Source organism: Solea senegalensis, linkage group LG3, assembly GCF_019176455.1.
Source record: "Solea senegalensis isolate Sse05_10M linkage group LG3, IFAPA_SoseM_1, whole genome shotgun sequence".
In the NCBI taxonomy this organism is placed as follows: Eukaryota; Metazoa; Chordata; class Actinopteri; order Pleuronectiformes; family Soleidae; genus Solea; species Solea senegalensis.
Window position 1 is genome coordinate 9,509,030 of NC_058023.1, and position 14,272 is coordinate 9,523,301.

General features: G+C 40.8%; 2 protein-coding genes across 7 annotated transcripts; both read right to left on the reverse strand.

The window, feature by feature from the left end:
- Positions 1–106: 106 nt before the first annotated feature.
- Positions 107–10,718, reverse strand: rpgrip1 (RPGR interacting protein 1). Of its 5 annotated transcripts, XM_044021871.1 has the most exons (31): positions 10,268–10,718; positions 9,630–9,784; positions 9,105–9,158; positions 8,828–8,945; positions 8,363–8,568; positions 7,694–7,799; positions 7,454–7,594; positions 7,191–7,296; positions 7,073–7,096; positions 6,826–6,972; positions 6,653–6,726; positions 6,191–6,381; positions 5,945–6,051; positions 5,772–5,822; positions 5,509–5,688; positions 5,282–5,399; positions 4,883–5,046; positions 4,456–4,804; positions 4,201–4,361; positions 3,841–4,073; positions 3,432–3,547; positions 3,026–3,234; positions 2,803–2,835; positions 2,542–2,717; positions 2,260–2,329; positions 2,098–2,155; positions 1,854–1,948; positions 1,479–1,668; positions 1,296–1,380; positions 1,068–1,195; positions 107–469 (listed from the first exon to the last, which is right to left on the reverse strand). In XM_044021871.1, exons 2-31 carry the CDS (start codon positions 9,715–9,717, stop codon positions 243–245), a joined length of 4,005 nt encoding a protein of 1,334 aa, XP_043877806.1. In that variant the 5' UTR covers positions 9,718–9,784; positions 10,268–10,718; the 3' UTR covers positions 107–242. The 5 variants fall into 5 exon arrangements, with proteins under 5 accessions (XP_043877806.1, XP_043877809.1, XP_043877807.1 ...); XM_044021874.1 differs by having other exon boundaries at positions 7,454–7,591; positions 7,694–7,796; positions 9,630–10,718; XM_044021872.1 differs by having other exon boundaries at positions 7,694–7,796; positions 9,630–10,718.
- A 65-nt stretch (positions 10,719–10,783) lies between these two features.
- On the reverse strand, positions 10,784–14,251 carry LOC122766736 (E3 ubiquitin-protein ligase TRIM39-like). 2 transcript variants are annotated; one of them, XM_044021879.1, is made up of 8 exons: positions 14,035–14,251; positions 13,022–13,594; positions 12,835–12,930; positions 12,488–12,721; positions 12,003–12,150; positions 11,862–11,888; positions 11,452–11,597; positions 10,784–11,372 (listed from the first exon to the last, which is right to left on the reverse strand). In XM_044021879.1, the coding sequence occupies exons 2-8, from the start codon at positions 13,589–13,591 to the stop codon at positions 10,941–10,943; spliced, it is 1,653 nt and encodes a 550-aa protein (XP_043877814.1). In that variant the 5' UTR covers positions 13,592–13,594; positions 14,035–14,251; the 3' UTR covers positions 10,784–10,940. The 2 variants fall into 2 exon arrangements, with proteins under 2 accessions (XP_043877814.1, XP_043877813.1); XM_044021878.1 differs by having other exon boundaries at positions 14,020–14,251.
- Positions 14,252–14,272: the final 21 nt, after the last annotated feature.

Below are 14,272 nucleotides of genomic sequence, written 5' to 3' on the forward strand. Positions count from 1 at the left end.
AAAGCTTTATGACGATGTATAGAACTCACTATGAGACAGGAAGAAATGGATATTAACTGTAAAAAATGAATGAATAACCTTAAAAGAATTACTTAAAATGCCGTAAGAAATTACAACTTCTACCTTTATTTCTTACATGTGCATATTGTTTTGGGACTGTGGAAGAAACTCACTACTCGTTCACACTGTTTAATACTAAACACAACTTACAGTATCTGTTGATCTCAACCTTTTTACTTTCACTAGAAGTCACTGTCAATGTCATGATCTGTTACTTGTATCTGATCTTCTTTCTTCGTCTCTTCTCGCTTCTCCTCCTCCTCCTCCTCCTCTTCTTCATCTGTGTTGTCGTCTTTCTCAGTCTCATCTTTTGGCTGAAACTCCTGGTATATCCTCGTCAGAGCTTTTGCTGCTTCAAGAGAAACTTTCAGATTTCCTATCACCTCCTTGTCTTCATCCACGCTGATGACTGGGGGGAAAAACAACACAGAGCTCCAAGTTTTTTTAACACATCATCAATACAGATACTGAATCTGATGTAGGTCAACAATAAAAGGACTTAATGAATAAATTCTTTGCATTAATCAATACGTTTACCTATGGTATCAGGTACACTTTTTGTTTTCAGTGTCTGTACATGTTTGTGCTAAAAATGGTTGAAGTGCTGTTTTTGCAGAAGTACAAGAAAAATTGATTTATGGAGGCCGCCATTTGTGCTGCCATGTTTTACTGCACAGCGAACACACATGTTTGAAGCGAAAGCTTACTATGCAAACAAGGAATGGCTCCGCCAACATAAACCTGATCCTTCAACCAACAAAGAACAAGGAGGAAACCACAGAGAGTGGAGCCACCGTAGTTCCCTGTTGTGCTTGGTGAAGGATCAGGATCACTTCTCTATTTGTTCATCTCACTGTTAGATGTCACTTATTCTTACACACTGGACCTTTATGTCTGGGTGACAGGAGTGAAGGATAAAAAAAGTTTAACTATTAAACAAGAAGCAAATTCCCACCTGATGAATTTTACTGTGCAGGATACTTTGCAAAGTATTGTATGGTACTTACTGTCAATCTGCTGTTCAATAACATTATTTCCTGTGAGTAGCAGTTCTTGTAGGTTAAGAAATGCTTGTCCGATGTCCACACATTCCTCATCATCGTCCATCGGCTCACTGACGACTGTGAACTTTAACCTTACACACACACACGTACAGCACAATGATAAATATTGTGGTTTGGTTCTGTTTTAAGGAGACCAAAAGATGTAGATGTTGATTATGATGATGATGTTACCTGCCCTGGTTGGGGTCATTGCCCTCCAGCATGGTGTAAAGATACTGTCTGAGAGGACCTGACTGTGAACCATCCACATAGATCACTGAGGAAAACCAGAGACATTTGGGAGAAGTAAGAATAAAAAAACAACACTACCAAAACAAATCATAACAGAACCACAAAAAGCTCAGCATCTCACACCTCGAGTAAAGTTGTAGTAAATCTCCTCCCCCTTTGTGGGTTTGCGGAGGGACACTGGTGTTTCTGTTGTCTCCATGGCAACACCCAGCAACCGATATTCCACGTACACTTGCTGCACCGATTTGTCCAGGGCCACACGTGATGACGGTTCAAACGCCAAGGACAGAATCTCGACTCTCAGCTTGTCTCTCTGAAATGCAGCAAAAGTCATTTTTTTTATCTGAAGTGGATGAAACACTATTTTATAAATCTATATTTATTTATTTATTTATCTATATATGGCAGAACTTTTGTCCACTCAGTTTGAGATGAAAAGTCAAACTGGTGCTAGATTAAAAAGATGTACACATTTAAATTTTCTTCAGTTTCTTGTACCTTTCTCATTTTCAGTTTAGGTGAAATGATGACGATGTCACTTTGTGAGGTACTTGTCTCTGAAGAATCATTGGCTTCAGTGTCTTCTGCAGTTGCTGTATGGTTAAAAAAAAGTGTGTTCTATGAATCATTTGTACAAAGTATAATGTTTTTACAAAACTGGTGGAATCGGGTTTGAAATTCCCAGGAGAAACTCAGGTGTTCAGACTCCTGTTGTATGGATGTGAATTGTTATCATGCTCACTTCTTCTCTCTTCCTCCTCCTCTTCATCCACTGATTCCTGGTCTACAGAGAGTAGTTCCTGGGAAGAAATGAAAAGGTGTCTTTTCATTTCTAGTTTTTCTCAACAGTAATATTTCAGGTGACATTTACTCTCTTTTCCCATGTTCCCAAATTCCTCCATACCTGAGTCCCGGCAGAGCTTCCTCTTGACAACATGGCTGGTGATTGTCTAGGAGACATTCCCTCTGAAGTGCTTAAATAAGATTACACATTTGTTTTCTTGAATATTATTATATATAAGTTCAGTTACAAAAATATGCTCTTTTCAAATCTGTTTTGTCACAAAAGTAAATTTGCTTATTAATCTTCCTTAAAGTAACTCTCTACACTACTACAACAGTAGCACAGTAACAAGAAAAAAGTATGGATTAAAAAAAACAAAAAAACAAACAAAAAACAACTTACTCCTGATCAGGTGAATGTGAGGGTGTGGTCAGTGGCTCAGGTGTCACATGGAATTTGCCTTGGTCTAGGTCAGCTGATCTCTTTGTGGATGTCTTCCTGTCTGTAGACCTGACATACTTGTTTTGCTCTGCTTGTTTGTTGTGTGATATTTTCTGTTTTACAGATGGAGGCTGGAGCTGTTAAGAGATTAATGTATTAGTAAACAAAACTATCATATTAAAAAACATGAATAAACAGCTTGTAAGGTGGTTTGAAGCTTACTTCTTGCACTGCTTTGGTTTCTCTTGATTGAATCTGTGGTAAAGGCAGAGAAAATCTGGAGTTGAGATGAACTGAGGTTTTAAACAAATGACATTTAAACATTTAATAAAATTTTACACATTATTTTTGAGGACTTTGTCACCCAGAATGTCAATAAACTTGACACATCTCAAAGATATGTTTGTTATTATGGGAAGGGTTAGAACACATGCACCAGATTAACCTTTACTCTGGGCTTGGCTATGGGCTTCTGCGACACCTCAGCCTCCTGTTTCCTCCTCTCCTCCCTGTCAGCATTTTCCATTGGTCTGTCCTGTCTTCCTTGTCTACCCAGCGTGTCGTTCACCAGCGGGTGGAAAGGGTACTTCCATTTTATCATGACTCTGATGGTACCCCGAGGTCCACCAGCTGGATCCCTCAGAACATAGTCACCTGGCAGGACAGAGAGACAAATGGTTAAGACCAGCTCCTCTGACTCTTTCGACATTTTTCTCCTCTAAAGCATCAGTTCCATTTATCACATGTGAATGAAAACAAGTTTCAATCTGTATTCTTCTGGGAAGGATTTATATATGGACACTGCAATCATTTTGTGATACATGGTTATTCTATTGTGCTCTCTGCCTCACCTCTGATCTCCCTGCCTGTAGCCAAGGCTCGCAGTGGGATTGGGGTCTTGGCCAGATAAGCTGGTTGCATCTGGTCATCGCTGTCATCAAACACATACACCCAAAGACTACTGGACCTGGACAGAAGTGCATTATACAGCATTATAATAAATAGTGACATTATAAGAATTAAAGCTGTAGTGTGTGACTTTTAAATATAAACTTTTAAATAAAATGTCTGTGACATTTAAATCATTGTCAAATGTGTTCTCACAGTGCTCCACAAGACTCTAAAATAAATCTCATGTTGCCCAGTGACATTCTTGTGCAGCACAAAGGAAGTCATTTGTTTTATGTCAAGGCAGATGGAGGCAACCGTAACACTGCACTAGTAAAGCGAGACAGCAGCCATCAAATTTCTCCACCATACCTTAAGTAGTGCAACACATCAGCTGATACTGCCAGTGGGTAGCTGGTGGTATCATAGAACACTGGGTCTGCGGTGCACTGGACTATTTTAGAGACATGAGGTGGCAGGTCGTAGAACCTGTAAGTCAGGTAGCCATCAGGAAGGAGACCTGGCCAGCGTGTGCTGAGGCCCACACAACGCTCCAACATAACCACCAACTCATTGGGGATTCCACCACCGTAGTCCAGCAACTCCTGTCATAGTTAAAAAAAAAAAAGTCATAAACAGAGGACAACAAGTTACTTCTATTGCAAGATACAGTTGGGCTTAAGTGAAAAAAGAGTATATTTATTTGTTAAGAACCTCCTGTCTCTGTCTTACTTCAAAACCTGTGTCTTGCCAGCCGTGAGGGATTTGAGGAGGACCTCTATGTACTGCTGTTCTCCTTTCAGCTGGTTTCTCTACTGCAGTGTCCATGGGCTCAGCAGGAGGGAAGAGACGTACCCAAAAATCCACAACACCAATACTTTCAGCTTCTGGTCCTTGAAAAGAGAAACAGAGGAGGACAGGCACATTTTATAAGAGCTAATTTCCTTTATTTTTTGTATTATTGTTTAATTGTCCAAAAGCTCTTACCTGTGATTTTGACACGTCCATTGACACGCTGGCCTCTTCTCTCTATGGCACTCATGAGAGACATCTGCCCACTTCCATGTGTCACAAAGTTGACCCCTCCTAATGCCTGGTGGAGCTCCACTCTGACCCTTGAGCCTTGACCTCCCAGTCTACCCAGATCACGGGCTGTTAGAGCATAGCGGGATGTGAAGCCATAGTTGGGCTGACTGCCCGACACAAGTGGGGTGGAGTGCATCTCAAAGTCCAAGAGGCTGTAGGTGCAAAAGGTCACAAAGTCTTCACTTGCAGTGTCCACTCCTGCACCAATTCTGCTCATGACCCGAAGTCCTGCTGGAGTGAAGGTGGCAGCCTGAGATGCAAAAGCAGCAGGTATAAATATTCAGGATAAAATCAAAATCTGGTTCAGGTACAAGGACTAAGTTTTCACCTTAAGGTGGATCTCCAGCAGTGACTCGCCGGCTCTCAGCTGAGAAAAAGACATGTCATCTTCAATGGGCTGTACCACCTCCTGATCCCCAGCTGGCCAGGTGTACTGCACTGGAATGGACCATTTGTAGTTTCTGGGGCTGTAAGCTAACTCTTTCAACTGGGCTTTTGAGCACAAAGACAACAAAACAACTCTTTCACTAATGAGAAATACCCAGTTGTGTTTTTCAAACAAATTTTATTCTTCTCTTTATTGTTTTATGAATATGTAAGGGTGTGGATGTGAGTATGAATGGTTGTGTGTCTCTGCATGTTGGCCCTGTGTCAGTGTCAGCTGGGATTGATCCAGATCCCCATGTGATGCTCTAAGAATAATCCAGGATACTACTGTTGTTCATACCTTGCAATGTGTTGATCTGAAGAACTCTTTTTGATAAGAGCTTGTCTTTCTCTGCCATCATCATCCTGCTCTGCTCCCTCTCTCTCTCCATCCTCTGACTGACTGTGTTTAGCTCTTCCTTTGGCGAGAGAATGGTGAATAGTGAGAATAGTGTTATCACAACAACTATTTACACACTATCTTTCTAAATCCAGATTGAAATGTGTTTAAATTAGATGTGCATATACCTTCAGGTCTTTACAGATTTGGTGCTCCACCAGTAGAAGGTTTCTAGTTTTCTGTAACTCCAGCACAGTCTCAGCAAGTGTTGCCTGGATGTTTACCAGCTCATGGGGCAAATCTTCCACCTTCCCATCAGAACATAGGAATCGTAGACCCTCACTGCTCTCCTGCTGCATCCTAAACACCTGTGATTTGAAAGAGACAATGGCACAATGTTTAAATAGTATTTATTCATGCTTTGAATGTAGTGAGGCACAAGATTACAAACCTTGATCTGTAAAAGAGTTTCACTGAGCTCCTCAACACTCATGTCAAACCCCTAGAAGAGAGGTAAACTGTGTCAGGAAATACACCAAAAGCCAAGATAACATACAGAAAACAGTGGCAGATGTGTGTGTAACAGCTGTTAGGGAGTATATTATTTAGTTCATCATTTCTTACCTTAGTGACAGAGTCCAGTCGGCCCTGCAGAGCAGAGACTTGCTCTCTGTGCTGGAGAACTTCTCGTTCTAGTTGCTCTTGTTTGACACGCATCATCTCAGACAACTCTAAAGAAAACAACACAAGATACAAAATTATATAGATGTGATACTGCGGGATCATATAGTTATTTTTTTCCAAAGTTTCCCTAGAGTGAATTTTCTGGGTGTTCAGGTGTTGTCAAATTGTATGTATAAGGCTCAAGACCTCTTTCGTGGTCTCTTTGCTCTTCTATCATCTCCTTCTCTTGTCTCAGTTTTTCTTTCTCCAGCTCCAGTCTGCCTCTCTTCTCCCTCTCTGTCTGCAGGATTTCCTCCAGCCTCCCATCCTGACTCTTCTGGTCCACGACACTACGTTTTTCCACACAGTTATCATGGCTGATTTGGGCAGAGAAAGTACTAGAAGAGAGAACAGGCATGTACATACACATAGGTTTACAATGTAGACTGTGATTTAAGCTACTGGGGATGATTTTCAAAGTTTAAAAAAATATTTAAAATATCCAGTTCTCTGGTTCTCTGGTTACTAGACTGATTTGAAACAATCAAAAGACAACAGTAACTCAAATAAACACTTTATATATCTATTTTTTTTATCAGATACATATTTGCATCCTTTCATTGGAAATTCTCAATTATAATAAGGTCTCCTAACTTATCTCATACTTACTTCTCTAGTAGAGAGTCATAGTTTTCTTTTATCATGTCCCGCTCGGTCTCCAGGTCTGATATCCTCTCCTGTAGCTGGAAGAAAAAAAACATTTAATCTGAAGGTACTAATTGATCTATGGTCTTTTATGATGACATGTCTGAGGTCTTGTCATGCAGGTACAAATGCAGTACCTTGTCCAGGTTCTTCATAGACATGGAGGCAGTGGTGAGCTGATCCTGTAGTGCCAGCGCTCTCTGTTTCTCCTGCTTCAGCTGTTCTGTCAGCTCCTCCACTTTCTCCAGCAGAGCTCCTAGACTTTCCCTCAGTGACCCCTGACTCTGCAGTAAAATGATGACAGTCTTAAAAAAAATAAATGACCAGCAACAAATCCATGAGTCCCAAATATATGTATTGAGTGTTGTTTCTGTCCAGTTTCACCTCTTCAAGCTGATTCTCAAATGCCTTTAAAGAAAGAAAGAAAGAAAAAAAGAAAGAAAGACAGATTTGTGAACACCAAATTGATAAAGGACGAACAAACAGTTGATAGCTGTCTTACTTTTTCCAGGTTGTCTAACTTCATCTGTGTAACTCTCAGCGCAGTGTTCTTGTTTGAAAGTTCCTTTTGTAGATGAATCAGATCCACATTCTCTCTGATAGTTATTCTGATGGGGAAAAAAGAAGCCATTTTTTAATTGACAAAGTTGCAAGCTGAAGCAGTAGCTGTAGAACTACAACCAGTATAATGGTCTATACTGTCACATATTTTACTATCTAGTACAGATCTAGTACTTGCAGAAACATTAGTGGTAGTTTCTCTACCTGTGCCTATCGGACTGCTGCTTCCTCATCTCCCTCATGGTTCCCTCCACCTCCTTCTCTTTCTCTCTCAGTGTGTCTCTGAGGGCCAGGGCAGTCACCTCAAACTCCGTCACCCTCACCGGCTCTGTCACACAGGACCTGCTGGAACCGAGAGGTGGTGACATCAAGATGGAAGCGGTGGAGAGAGTGATCACTAGGTTTTCTTCATTAATCAGAGGTAAAACAATTACAGATACTTACAATCCCTCCATCTCTACCCTGTTGTCTTCTAGCATGGGACCGTAGCGGGACGGGGCCGTCTGGGCTGCTCTCCTAACTGTGCCCTCCACTTCCATACTTTTACCTGCTAACAAAATGGGAGGGGAGGAAGTTCACAGATGGAAGTTAAAGTAAACAGTAGTATTCGGTACACAGTATCTAGTTTTCCATGTATATGCAGTAAATACAGTATATAAATTAAAAGATGTAATGAAAAAACAAACAATCTCTCGGGTCTTTAAAGTCAGCCTTCTCCTGTGAACAAATTACGGAAATAGAAATAGTTACATTGCACGATCTGTTAGTATTCTGCACAACAAACAGTCTATTCCACAGGTAAACAATAGACAGTTATAAGGCACAATCACACACAGAAAGAAAACAGTCATTATACAACACAAAACAACATTACAATTTATATTTAAAAGACCATAAAACCTGTTTTATAAAAACGGAACACTGATTTGACCCAGCTCAAGTGAAGGCATGTAGCTAATATTGGTTTGTTAGTGATTTCAGAGCTTTCTAGCAGTGCTGTGAAGACAAATTCACAAAATGTACTCGCAGACAATTCTATAACTTGAGACGTCAGTAAAGTATGTTGAACTGTGAATGTGAAGTTCGGGATGGGAGAAGTCTACGTTGGCACACCTTTGCTGATCTTGTATGGTGTACGTCTCCCCAGGTCCATTATGTTCTGCTTGGCCAGGCTAAGTTTGTTCTGTAGCACCTCCTTCTGGCTCTCCAGCATAGATACGCGTGCTTCCAGCTCCTGTACGGTGTCCTCCATGTCCCTCTCCTTCACGCCACCTGACCCTGAATGGGCCTGACGATGGCGCATAAGTCTGGTGGACATTCTGAACACAAAGGAGGAAGCACATCAGTCACTCATCTTCATTACATATATCTTACAACTAACATGCCATGGACGCAAACATTTTGGCCCAGATGTCTGCTGTTGACTACATTCATTATCCATCCATCCGTCTTCTACCACTTTATCTTTCAAAGGTCGTGGGGGGCGCTGGTGCAAATCCCAGTTTACATAGGGTAAAAGGTGGACAGGTCTTAACTCATGATGGCATGTGTTAATGTTTATGTTTTAATGTGAGTTACCTGCGTAGCCTCTGCTCCTGTGCACGTGCATGTTGCCTGAGCACACTGTTCTCCTCCTGCAGTCGCAGACACAGGTCCTCAAGGTGCTCTCTGGGAAAACGAAACAGGCGCTGAGGATCTGTTTGAAAGAAAAGGGAAAAACACAGCAAAGATGAATGATGTGAAAACAACAGTTTAAATACATTTTTATCAAAGAAAAATACTTTTGATTTCAACCATTGAAGGTCTTAATATCTGGTTGAGAGCTGACAGAATGAGTTGTGTTAGGTGGTTTTACCTTTCACCTTTATTATATGATGTTTCTTCGATGGCTTCCCATCACGTAGAGTATCTGAGGAAAATGACAGGAGGAACAGAACATTTACAAAACTTGTATTTGGATACACAAATGTAAATTAACATACTTTCTACTGAGTCAATCCTCACCTGCACTCTCTGCATTAATTCTTAAGTCTGAATACTGACTAAAAGTGACAAGATAATTGTAATTTTAAATTTCAATGTTTTTTGTAGAGAAACTTCAAGTCTCTACTCTAAAATGTTTGCATTAGTATGTTGATTACCACTACCATGATCTAAGGATTTGGAAGATTCTAACTAACGATTGAAAGCAGATAAATACATTTAGACCACACACTGTCAATAGAATCAAGTGACCCAATAACGTTCATTTTGTCTTTCTTATAATTACTCCCAAATTGTATTATTTGTTTGACCTTTTACCAATGGACTTTAATGATAATTCATTGAACATTACATTATTTCTTTCATAAAGTACACACATGTATGATTTTAAACAAACCTGGGACAGCTGGCATGAGCCCCCCTCTCATTAGTCCCACATCTCGGACTGGGAGGTCTGCAGCTGTCTCATCAACTGTGGGCGACATCACACCTCTCCAGTCTGACTCAGCCTATCAAAAAGCTCCACTCTTCCATCCAGGTGAAGTTACAAAACTGTGAGTGTGGATTCATAGGAGGAGCAACAAAGAATCAAAAGAAAAGTAGGATTCAATCCTGTGACCATGATTTGATACAGTTTTTGAGAACATGGTGGGAAAAGAGTCACTACCTTAATGAACACACTCTGATACTGGTCAATATCATTGCACATCAGAAAAAAAGAAATAAGGTAAAGATAGGATCTAAAAACCCTACAATTCACTAAGCACATTCTATAAATGTAAATGAAAAACAGCAGCAGTATTTTATCTGAGTCATATTGCATGTTTCGTAACAATACTTTTGTGCATATCATAGTTTAAAATGACTGCATCCAACTGATATCAGCATCAGTATACGCTCAAGGTTGTCATATTAGTGTGTGTATCTGACATGAAAAAGTGATCTAAATTCTAATGACATCTTAAGGATAGTCGGACATAACTACACTATCATAAACATACACTGAAAACTACATCAATTAAATATTTGACTTACCCTTGTTTGCTGGCCATCCAAAGTAGTTTACATCTACTAAAGTGATGTGTTCCTGCTTCAACCTGATCTCTGTACATGTGTCTCCACCCCGTGCTCGGATGATATCAGTCCTAATCCTCCCTTATCCCTTATATTCTCACAGCCCCCTTTCAGCTCAGTCTTTGTTGTTCAACTTTGCTCAGCAATTACTACCAGTGTTACATTATATCTTGCCATGTGTGTGTGTTTGTGTGTGCATGAATGTTCACCCATACACAGGAGTGTGTATAATTGCTTGTTTCAAAAATAAAAATACAGTCTGTCTTAGTGCTCCATCTGCCTTGAGGCTAATCTTGTCTCTGTGCTAATCTGATTAGCAACAGGTTGTGCAAATTCAGTTTGTAGCCTGTAATAACGTTGAACATTTATTATTTCCAGGGGTTATTATCTGAAAAGACTATGTGCTGTGTGATGTTGATTTTTGATACTGTATATTGCAACAGAATGAAAGGAGAAAATAACTGACATTCACCAAAATAACAGTTTTCATCTGTGAAATTATTTATTGTTCTGAATGAAGATAATCATTTATCGTAAAACAATTTGTGTGACAGTTGTGAAGGAAAACCGACAGGGGGCTGCTGTCAAGAGAAAAACTTTGCGATAAAAATATACACTAAATATAGGTTTTACATCATATTGTAATGCCATCTAAATCCAAGCCTCCATTGACTCCGCTAACAGGACGGATGGTCAGTGGGGATTGGTTGGAGATGCTGTCACTCATTTCAGGGTTAAAGAAGGGAAAAACGGCCTCAGTGAAATTAAACTGTGTAAAGGAAAAGATGTGTGAATGAGCCTCTGCATCAAAGAAAGACACCGTCCCATCGTCGTAGTCCAGAAACACCCCAATAACTTGTGGCTTCTGAAGGACACCAAGCAGCTCGGCCTGTCCTGCACATGCCCGGTACTCACCGCCCTTCCTCAGACAAACAGTCCAAAACCCGTCCTCTGGGCTCAGTGTCACAACACCTTTCCTGTCCACTGACTCCTGAGCTACACCCAAGTCCCACGCTGTCTTGTTTCCCACATCCACCTCCCAATAGTGCCTCCCAGTGGTAAAACCCTGCACAGCAAGAGCATATATGTTTGTAAGTGACACACAAACATTGCAGTAAGCTTACAAAAACCCTGCCTTTATTTACCTGGGTGCCAAGGACACATGGTGCTGTGTCAAAACGTTCTGGTATGTCCACCAAACTCTGTTCAACGTCTCCATCCCAGACTTGTCTACCATCCTCTGATAGTACCAGCCAAGGGTTAGCAGTCCTCGGGTCCAGATGAACATCAGCTGGTAGACAAACACAGTTTAAAACTTAAACTTTGTAATGCTCTAAAAATGTGTTGATTTTATTATTTAAAATTACTGATAATTAGGGATGGGAATCGGTATCTGTCAGTATCGACTAAACCTTTTTTTTCAATTGCTAACTGCTAATATGTCACATTTCCAGGTTTCTCCTGGTGAAACATTTTACATAATTTTCTCAGTGCCCACCCATTAAGGCAGCCTTTATTATATAAAAACTGTGATTTTTAAGAAGTTGACCTGTACCTGCGTACTGCTGTATCTTCTCATGCTCTGTAAGTTAATGAGACTATATGAGCCAAAACTAGACAAACAACATCCATGTATTAAAATTGTGACAGTCACTACTCTGGTGCAGAGCAATGATGGATTTCTCGAGAAGGTGACCTTGAATGGAGAGCTTTTTCAAAGCTGACTGAAGCTGCTTTTCAGTTTCGGCTACTGTTCTCCTTACGATCCCCAAACATGTGTGAGGATGGACAATGATGTCAGAGCAGGCCTTTGCAGATGGAAGAAAACTCAGAGCTGGAAACCTCTGACACAGACAGTCACAAAAGAGAGAAATGTCTTTAAAACTGTGGTGTGTAACATTTAAAAATAAATACATACATTCAAACGACTGTCAAATGAGTTCCCACAATGTTGATCAGTGTAACTATGTCTTAGATTTCATGTCGCCTGGACATATTCCCATGTTGCACACATGAAAAGATTTGTTTAATGTGAAGACAGATGGAGGCAAGTAAAGCAAGACAACAGGTTAAAATATGACAGTATGGAAATTGTCAGAATTGAATTATACTGGTAAAAAAAAAATCTCCAAATGTTTAATCAGACTGCCAATGATAATTCATCTGACTGTGACTCCTGACCTGTAGAAGATGGAGGTGGTCCTCTGAGTGAAAGAGCTCCTCCATCTCACTTCCCTTCTTCTCCAGCTCAGCTATTTCCAGCTCCAGCTCTGCAATGAGCCTTGCTGCCCTCTGTTCTGCTGCTGTCTGCTTTCTCTGGATCACGTCCACAAGTTCAGCCTTGCTTCTCTCCATGCAGCGAACCAAAGCTGAGAAGATCTCCATGCTTTCTCTAATGTCTTGCTTTGTGTTTTCCTGGACAATGTATGAGAGGAAGTCAAAACATGAGATTCAGTGCATATGCTATTTTAACAGCTGCTACAATTCCCCAGGTTAGTCTACTTTCTGTTAAACTGATATCAACTCACTTTGCTCAGCTCAACAGAGTGTTGGATCTCCTCTACTTTCTGTCGTCTGTCATGGATCATCTGCTGAACATCACCCTCAATGCTTATTATCTGAGCCTGACAACAAGACAACAAGGAACCAAAACCATAACTGTAAGCACAGTCCAAAGACTGGAGTAAAAGGATGATGAGGTTTTCAAGATCTCACCTTCTTATCCCGACTCTCTTGCTCCACTGGGACAGTATCATGACCGCGGTGGTCAGTCTCAGTGCACAACACACACACAGGCCTCTGGTCATTCCTGCAATACAGCTCCAGCAGCCGCAGATGCCTTTCACACATCCTGTTCTCAAGCATTGCAACAGGCTCTATCAGCTTGTGAATCTTCAAGGTAGGAACTCTCAGATGAGGTTCAAGGTGACTCTCACAGTATGAGGTCAAACAAACAAGACAGGACTTCAAGGCCTTTGTTATCCTCTCAACACACACATCACAATATATGGTCTTTCCAACCAATGACATGATACCATTTTGCCTCCTTGCTCGAATCTGTTCAGACATTTCCTTGGCAAAATAGTTTTCACAAAGCTCTGGGCAACCCTCAAACACTGTCTGGCATTTTGGACAGCTGATGACATCACTGTTGTCCCAGTGTGATGTGATACAGGTGAAGCAGAAGCTGTGACCGCAGGGGATGGAGACTGGCTCTGAGAATACATCCCGACAGACAGAACACTGAAACTGCACGTCTGACAGGAAAATGCTGGAGGCAGCCATGAACTGAGAAATTAAAAAAAAGATAAATGTATTACATGACTGACAAGAAATTCATAGTTAACATTGTGACACATTGGAAAAAAGTACGGTACAAGCCACAATTTCTGTCCTTTAGACTTTTACTTGTCCTTTTTTTTACAGCAATGACTATCAACTTGCATTTCCTTATCATTAACTTTAAACAAATCACTGCTGCCCAGTGGACAAAGTCCAGCTACATTCCCGTGAACCAGCGTTTCACTCACTCTCAGAAACAGATAAAGTGCTTCCATAAGAAAACAAATTCCACTTTTTCCACTTGTAAATATACCTTTCTCCCACTCCAGCACCTTCAAAAATCACCCTTCCTTATATCCTATTAAGCCTGAATGACACATGAAAAAGCAGAAACCTCAGTAAAATTATTATTTAGTTCAATCAAACAATACCTTCCTTGATGTTACCTTGTGGATCTGCGTGAAACTTGACCTCTGAGATAGTGAAAACAAAAGTCGGGACACAGCCAACGTACTCCTCGCTTCGCTGTCACCACTCCCTCTGGGATTTTCTGCCTCCAGGGCATTATAACTTCCCTGTTGTTCCAGGGTGGGAGGAGTCTTACCTCTTAAGTTGTACCTATGCTGGATTTGAACTGCACAGCTTTGTGCTGCACAATAGTATTTTGCAGTGCTTTGAAATGTG